The following is an 8283-nucleotide window of genomic DNA, read 5'->3' on the forward strand; positions in this document are numbered from 1 at the left end:
ATTCAACAGGGCTCACTCTACTCTTGATGATGTTTTAGAAAGAATGCTCCATGCAATTCCTGGAGATGAGGAGATCCAAGAACAACCTCAGGGACACACTCTTGGGTTAGCTGATAATTGACACATTGTTCATAAGTTTATTTTGTTTGTTCTGTGTACAGACCTCTGCAGGACTTTTCAGAAAGTGTGCTGTCAGTCTTTAGGTGGTAGTGTGTCAGGTAACTTGCCTGGAGACATCAATCTGCACTATCCATACTAAATTGAGAGGGAAAAGAATGTTTTGTTAATATAATTTCCTGTAGGTGGAAAGCAAATACTTCAGTGGGCTTGGAAGGCAGTGCATAGTCTTCACAGAAATCAGAGATAATTTGACAGAATGGTGGATTTTTTGAGATAGAGAAGAATGCACATTAAGAGAACAGAATCGTGAAAGCTCTTTAGAAAATGCTTTAAAGAGGAGTTTGGGAAGATGGTTATGCTGTCATGGCAATATAGGAAGAAATGAAGAAAATGGCAGAAGTCATATATACATCACTTTAGGGAAAAAAAATCATAGCCCAAATAATTTTTTTCCTTTTAAAACCAAAGATCAGAGCCTAGTAACTCTGAACAACTCCACAGTAAATGCCAGTGAGTAGTCATAAGTCATTGCTAACGTATATCTTACTAAGGAACACAAGATATTCTTGTGTTTGGCATTAGAACTTTTTTTTTTTTTTTAATTGAACACAGAGGGCAAATGTCCTGCTAACCCGGAGGATCTTGCTGGCAGGGCAGACCGATTCCTGCAGTATATATTCTGCCATGTTCACAAATGGCTCAATCCAAAGCCCAGTCACACTTGTAGTCAGACTACATTTACTTAATTCTATTATGTAGGAGTCATTGGAGTCTGTGGATGGATGGAAAGCTAAAGCACATCTGTAGTCTTGGAAGGGGGGGGTAGCAGTTTGGGGGTTGGGGGGGATAGATGCCCATTTATAGGTCAGGGTAAAAATAAAAAAGCACCTAGTACCTCCAGAGGCTTCTGGTTTAGTGCTCTGTATTCATCCTGTCTAAAAGAAAATAGAAAAAAATAGGATGATACAAAAAACTATGTCATTCAAGGGCCGCAAACCTGCAAGATCCAGAAGATGTTGGAAGGAAGAAGGGAGTAGAGGAAGGCGGAGCCGGGGCCGGAGGCAGAGCGCCAGAAAGCTGTGCAGGGAGCTCAGAAGGTTATCTTTGTCTGTAAAGCTGCTGGATGCTCTGCTGGGCAGTATCGCATTTATTACATTGTTAGCACTGAATTTGTCAAGCTTGCATGGAGTATTTTTTGCTTTTCTTGATTTCCCCCATCTGGGTACTGTTTCTACCCTGTACTTCTAAAGGAGAGGAAGCTGCTCTAGACTTAAACTCTCCAGAGACACTTGAACATTTTCCAATTTTTTTTGTCAGTTAAGACTGACAGCATTGTGGACCGTTTGCTGGAGTTGCAGAGTGTCTCTCATAGTGAGAGTGCAGTTTCCTCTACTGACTTGAAAGCCGTGAAAGACAGCTGATAATACTGCACCCATGTCCTGTTTAGTGCTCAACCTTTTTGCCTCGGGCACCCAAATGCTTCACGCTGTAAGGACTTAGGCTACTTACCAGTATGGTTTGGTATGTACCTGTGATGTGTATGCTGATGCCATCAGATCCTTTAAACATCTATTTTGGGCTCATCTCCCCTGGCCTTCCGTACGTCTAGTTTCTAATAAAGGAAAAAGGCACAAGATAGAATAAAAGTGTTTCCTCTGTTCTGTAAGTCCAAGTCTCCATTAGGAACTGTTAAAGCTGATGTATTCTACAGCTGTAGTGAAAGGTTGCCATTTTTAACATCTCTCAATGAAAGATGTTTCTTGTTACAGGGAGGGGGCCTGGCATACTTGCATTAAGTTAATGTGCATTTAGTGCTATGCAAAAAATATGAATGAACTGGCATTTTGTCTGGGAAGAAAAAGGCAGTAGCCTTTCATTTTCAGAGAGAAATTTTGTCAGACTTAATGGAGGCTGATCTTCAGTCTTGAGGGCATTTAACACTTCTACAGCAGTCAGCTCTACAACTCATTTTGCTTTCCAGTTAGGTGCCCAAAGTTTGAAATGTCCCAAATCACTAGTTTCTTTTGGAAACGTTGATGGTAATTTTTAAACTTAGAGGTCTGGGGGTAACATCATTGTGCTTGTTATTTGCCCAGCACTAGCATATATGACCCTATTTTCTGTCAGACTTCCAGAACTGAGCTGGTAGGGATTGAGCTTTGGGTTTTGAAAACAGAATGATTTCTGATCACGAAGAGGGTCCTGTGTAACGCACCCAATAGCAACAGAGCTGGGCCTGGTTTCTGATTACAAGTGCAACTTAATGGATCAGCAAAGAGATCTGTAGCACTTGATTCGGCATGCTGCCACGTGCTGACAAAAACTAGAGCTTTCCCTTTGAAGTGTTGTGTGGCTGTGTATGTTGTTCTCGGTCCTGAGCTGAATTTACATGTGTTTTAGGCACACGTCCTGAAGATCAGAAATCCTACTTACGAGAACAGCTGCCTTCATCTTCGCCGTGCAGGTGAGCCTCTCTGTGAATTAAATGGGGCTTTTGGTAGCAATTTGTGTATTCTCTGGCTGCATGAGAGATGCTCTTGTTTTCTGTGCCGAGGAGGTGAAAGGGGCAATATGAAATCCCATTCCCTTCAACTTGTAGTTTGATATAAGGAAAAAACAACCATGTAACTTTTTTTTTCCCCCCCCATAGGATAATTGTTTTGGATCAGAGCTCTCCTACATGATTAAGATGGATAATGAATAAGTTCTGATATTATCGCCTGCTTCCTGCTGCTTGTACAGTCTACAGCCTGAGAATTGCAATCCTTTTGGGCCATGTAAAACAATCGTGAAGCTCAGACTTCCTTTAACTGCAGCAGCAAGTACTCTGTAATACAGTTTGTACTGGTTTTACGCCATCATGGCATGTAAAGGCAGTACCAGTAATACTGCAGAACTGAACTGTTTACTGATACCACATCCTGATGAAGCTGGCTACATGGTGGTGGGGGGTTTCTGTGCATGCACACTTTCATAAGCAAAAGAATTTCTTGCTCTGTTGCGTTATGCAGTTTTCAGTGTTACAGACAAAATGATTGTAATTCTGTGGACTGCTGTTACGGCTCCGGCACTTAAATTTTTCCGTGCTGGAGTGTGGAGCACTGTTACAGCCCATGCAGTGTATGTTTTTCCTTGCTCATTAAATTTAACAAGGTAATTTCATGTTTTCTCTTTTCTTAGTGCTTTTGTGATCTAGCGTTGAACTGATTTGACTGATTAAGGGGATTAATTGCTGTGGAAAAAGCTAATGAGAAAGAGGCAGTGTTCTCCAGAGATTGCAAGTGCAGCAATACATTCCCCCCCAGCATTAGACAAGACTATGAGAAAATCTGGTTAGTGTTGCAAAGGTACCTGTTGTTTAATTAAACCCCACTTCTGGTAGGCCTAATCCAAAAAAAAAAAAAAAAAAAGTTCCTGGATATAATTGAGCTTCGGATCAGGATTTTGATGGGCACAGAAACTTATAGAATCATAGAATTGTTTAGGCTGAAAAAGACCTTTAAGATCACCAAGCCCATCCGTTCCCCTAACACTGCCATCCCACCACTAAAGCCTGTCCCTAAGCACCTTGTCTGCCTGGCTTTTAAATACCCCCGGGGTTGGGGACTCGACCCCTTCCCTGGGCAGCCCCTTCCAGTGCCTGGCAACCCTTTCTGTGAAGAAATTTTTCCTAATGTCCAGTCTAAACCTACCCTGGCACAACTTCAAACCATTCCCCCTCATCCCATCGTCCGTTACCAGGGAGAAGAGGCCGACTCACAGCAGCCGCCTGTCAGGCAGCTGTAGAGGGCAATAAGGGCTCCCCTCAGCCCCCTCTTCTCCAGGCTAAACAACCCCAGTTTCCTCAGCTGCTCCTCGTAAGCCTTGTGCTCCAGACCCGTCACCAGCTTTGTTGCTCTCCTCTGGACATGTTCCAGAGGAGAGCAACGTCTTTCCTGTAGTGAGGGGCCCAAAACTGAACACAATATTCGAGGTGCGGCCTCACCAGCACCCCCTCACAGGGGCATGATCACTTCCCTGCTCCTGCTGGCCATACTATTCCTGATCCAAGCCAGGATGCCATTGGCCTTGGCCACCTGGGCACACTGCTGGCTCATATTCAGCTGGCTGTCAACCAGTACCCCCAGGTCTTTTTCCACCGTGCAGCTTTCCAGCCACTCTTCCCCAAGCCTGTAGCGTTGCATGGGCTTGTTGTGACAAACTTCATACTTATTTTTTCTTCTGATAAATACTATTCAGGTGCAGGAGGTGTGAAGATTGTCCTTGTCCCTTTAACAGACACTGGGATTTTAGCTGCCTTCATACAGCTGGCTGTGCCACGTGCTGCTTTTCCGTTCCTCTTCACATAGGGAAATGCTGGCTACCTGTAACTGTCAGTTAATTTGGTTTAACAACACTAATAACAGTTTCCAAGGGTATTGTGCTATCATGTGGTTCTTTTTCTGGTTTTGGAGGTTCTTTTTTGGGGTTCTTTTTGGTTTCGTAGTTTTTTCCTTGTTGCTATGTTTCCTATCATCAGACTATGTATGCAACTAGATACCGATAGAGCTACTCCAGGGAAGAGGCTGCAAACTGGCAGGCGTTGGGGGAGCTTTCTTCAGAAGAGATCAAGAAAAAAACCTTTCATCGCTTTAGTCGTGCTTTGATGGGAGTAGAGCAGAAGTGCCAGTTCTGCACCTTGGGTTAACAGCGGTGCCCATAGGGAACGGGGCTCACCTTTGTGCATCCCACAGTTCCGTCCAGGCAAGTGTTTAATACTTTCTAACCTGGGCTCGTATCAACTGCACGTCCCTGGTTTTCCCTGTCTGTGAGTTCGGTATCCTTGCTGCAGGCAGAACAACTTTATATTCCTGATAGAAGCTGCTGGAACAAGATCCTGCTTTCCATCGTCCTGCAGAGCGTTGTTGCACTGCAGCCTGCTTCTGGGAACAGCGGGGTAATGGTAAATGGATGCAAAAGTTAAATTGCAAATTTGTTGTGTGATTCTGCCCTTAGTGGCTTGTGACCCCAAACTGACAAGCAGCCGGGGCAATGTTTTATGTTTCATAGGCTTGCTTGATTCAGTAAAAAGGAATTAAAACTGGTAGGGCTGCAGCAGTGTGGTGGTGTGGAGCAAGCACACATGCATTTTTACATGCACGTGATTATATATCACTTTGGTTTGCCACATGTGACATCTCCTTAGCCTCTTGGATTTCTTTTTCTATTTTATCTGTCAGCCCAAATGGTGAGCAGACTGTGAACCATTTCCTTATCTTTTTTTAATCTTAATGTGGAGAATTTTTATTTCTGCTGGTAGAGAGCCTTTCAAGTAGTCCCATAGCCTGCCTGCTCTTCTTATCAAGGCCACAGCGCAGCAGTTAGAGATTTCGGGTTTTCAGCTGCTTGTACTTTTCCAGCACAAACATAAATCATCCTAAGAACATAAAGCATGGACACAAAAGCTGTAATTAACAGGAACAATTAAACAAGGACCAGCGAAAGCAGGGAAGATCAGAAGGGGCCCATCTAATGCTGCTTTCCAGCTTCCCAGAGATTGAAAGGCCAATTAATTAAATTAAAACAGTGATACTGAGCTGTTCTAATTCCTCTCCAAGCCGCTAGCATGCAAGCCGTTTGGCATGCAGGAAAGGAAGCAGAGGGACGGGGATGGGGGTGAGGATGGGCGTCCTGTCCCCCTGCACCGGGGCTGTGGCACCACCCACAGGCCCTGGTTTCCCCTGGGGGGCATGTGTGGGACCTGGTTCATTCTCTAAGCAGCCATGTTTCAGCTCCCTCGTACCTGCCATCGTACGTGTCTTGGGTTTGGGTTTTCGGTCTTGTTTTGGAGCAGAGAATCTCAGAGGGGAAAAAAAACCCCCCTCGTTCCCCCCAGTCTCCTCATAATCTGTGCCAGCCCAAATTACCTTTCTGGCTGCCTGTTAGCAGCTCGCGGACTGCGTGCTAGTGAGGCAGTCCAGTGAGGTGGTGAGCAACTTCTAGCATTGCTTCTCTCCATTTGTGGCAACAGCAAAAGCTGTGGGCGATGGGAGGAGGCGGGGAGCGAGGCGTGTTTTGGGGTCGTCCCTGTGGACAATGCATGATAGAAACAAAACTGCAGGGGGGGGGGAGAGGGAACCTTTGGATCTCATGACTCTGGCTCAGCCTCCCCTTGAAAGAAATTCACATGTTCAGAATCACATTTTGAAAGACAATTACTATGAAGGCAGGCGAGCTGCTGGCAGCATTTTTTAAGATGGGGGATTTTGATAAAACTGAGTCTTGGGGAATCGTGTCTGTGGCAGTGCCTAAACCCTGCACTCGGAAGCCTCGTCCGTAGGCTCCTAAACCACATAAACTGTGTTGCAGTCCAGAAGTGTGATGGCAGCTGGTGTGGATAAACCCCGTGTTTTGAGATTCGGCGTCGGGGTGTAGCTGTGGATGTCCATGGAGGGGGTTTTCTTGTCTTTTATTTTTTTCTTACAAGGCTTTGGTGTCTCTCGCTTTCTGCCAGCGCCCCGGCCGCTCGGGCAGCAGTGGCTCTGTGGTGCCTTGTCCCCAGGGCCTGTCACAATCTGTGTTTTCACCCTTGCTGGGAAATCAGTGCATTTAAGACCTTTCCTTACTGCCTTAAATATATAAAAAAAATATAACTGTGTGTCTTCAAACTGGGGTGGCTTTTTTTTCTTGCTGTCTGGTGTGATGGCGCCTGTGGCACGTCCCCGGGGAGAGGCATCAGCTGTAGGAACGGGAGGTGAAGTGTTTTCTGCCAAACCCTCGGCCAGCCGGTAAAACAGACACACGTGACCTTGTCGATGTTTATTAATGTTTGTTAATGCACTCTGCACTTAAACGTACCTGCTGGCTTGTTGCCAGTTTCACAGTGGGACCTCGAACTTGACAGTGAGATCGAGCAATGGGAATAGGACCGGGTCTGACTGGGGGTGGCAAACGTGTGGCTCTGTCCCACAGACAGCTTCGGAGCTGGCAGCACAGCCGGGCTCTGTTGGGCCTGGCTCTCTTCAGCTGAACTCTGGGGCTGAACAGCAACTGTGGGGGTGTTTTGCACTGAGGAAAAATTACTGTTGGTTTTTTTTGTTGTTGTTCCTGAAAGACTCCCGATTCCCGGAGGCGAGGGGCTGGAAGGGAGAGGTGTTGCCTTAGGAGGGTGAAATAAAAGTTTGCAGTTTATCCCGTGGCTCCTCTCCCGCAAGAAGACAAAGTCGGGTCCTTCTGGGGAGCACGGTGAGGGCTGCTCGGGGCCCCCCCGGGCCGCCCATCACCTGGCAAGCAGCGGCAGCCCCGGGCCCTTCTCTGCCGGGTGGGACCGGCTGAGCCCAAAGCTGACGCTGGTGCAGGCAGGATCTGGCAGCAGTCAGACGGGGTGAGACGGGGTCACCTTATTCCGCAGCCCATCGGCAGCGATGCCTGCGCAGGGGCCGGGTGCGGCCGGAGCGGTTTTTCCTGTCCCCCGAGGGTGGTAACCGCAGCACACCATTTCCAGCAGGCACCTCTGAAACTGGGCAGGGAAGGGACCGGTTACGTGGCACAAAGCTGCGTCCACCTCGGGACTTGGTGGGGTGGACACTTGTTATGGTTTGGGTGGGATCTGCATCAATCCCCAGCCCAACTTCTTGCAGACCCTGGCAGTTTATTGACAATAGAAGTTTCATTCCGTTTGCTTTGTGCGTTCAATGAGCAGTTTGTGATCTAAAATTAAGTTGCCTGACCCTGTAAAATCATGGAAGCAGAAAATGAGCTCTTGTTCAGGCTCGGAGGCTGCTCCCTCCCTTGCCATTTTATTCCCCAAAACCTTGCTGCTTATTCAGCAACTCCCCCATCGAGCCTGTGTCTACAGTTTCAGATAGGAATGATGGTTCCTCCACATTTGATGAGGCCATTAAGTTGTTCTCCAGAAGCCCCAGTGAAGCTGCGGTTTCGTTAGCAAATGGCTTTCTCTCTCACCTGTTTGTTCATGAAGACGTAGATGATTGGATTGTAAACTGTGGCGGTCTTGGAGAAGTAGGAGGGCAGAGATGCGAGAGCTGGATGGATGGCGATGTCTTTGTTGGTGGCCACCACCAGGGCAAACGTGGTGTAGGGCAGCCAGCAGATGAGAAAGGCCATCACCATCGCGATCACCATGCGTGTCACCTCCCGCTCTGCCTGCTGTGTTGTGTCTGA

At 46.9% G+C, this 8283-nt stretch overlaps 2 protein-coding genes across 2 annotated transcripts in view; one reads left to right on the forward strand and one right to left on the reverse strand.

The window, feature by feature from the left end:
• Window positions 1–2804, forward strand: part of TEX14 (testis expressed 14, intercellular bridge forming factor) — a 32421-nt gene extending 29617 nt beyond the window's left edge. The window contains exons 27-30 of the mRNA XM_035889607.1: window positions 10–105; window positions 1108–1217; window positions 2521–2584; window positions 2771–2804. Coding sequence (XP_035745500.1) covers window positions 10–105; window positions 1108–1217; window positions 2521–2584; window positions 2771–2804 — 304 coding nt within the window. The remainder of the gene's footprint in view (window positions 1–9; window positions 106–1107; window positions 1218–2520; window positions 2585–2770) is intronic.
• A 4670-nt stretch (window positions 2805–7474) lies between these two features.
• Window positions 7475–8283, reverse strand: part of LOC104121891 (pinopsin) — a 2928-nt gene continuing 2119 nt past the window's right edge. Inside the window, exons 5-6 of the mRNA XM_009633942.1 lie at window positions 8065–8283; window positions 7475–7618 (exon numbers count right to left, since the gene is read on the reverse strand). The exon at window positions 8065–8283 is cut by the window's right edge and continues 9 nt beyond it. Of these exons, the coding sequence (XP_009632237.1) occupies window positions 7475–7618; window positions 8065–8283 (363 nt within the window). The remainder of the gene's footprint in view (window positions 7619–8064) is intronic.

This window comes from Egretta garzetta, unplaced genomic scaffold (assembly GCF_000687185.1).
Source record: "Egretta garzetta isolate BGI_Z169 unplaced genomic scaffold, ASM68718v1 scaffold112, whole genome shotgun sequence".
NCBI lineage: Eukaryota > Metazoa > Chordata > Aves > Pelecaniformes > Ardeidae > Egretta > Egretta garzetta.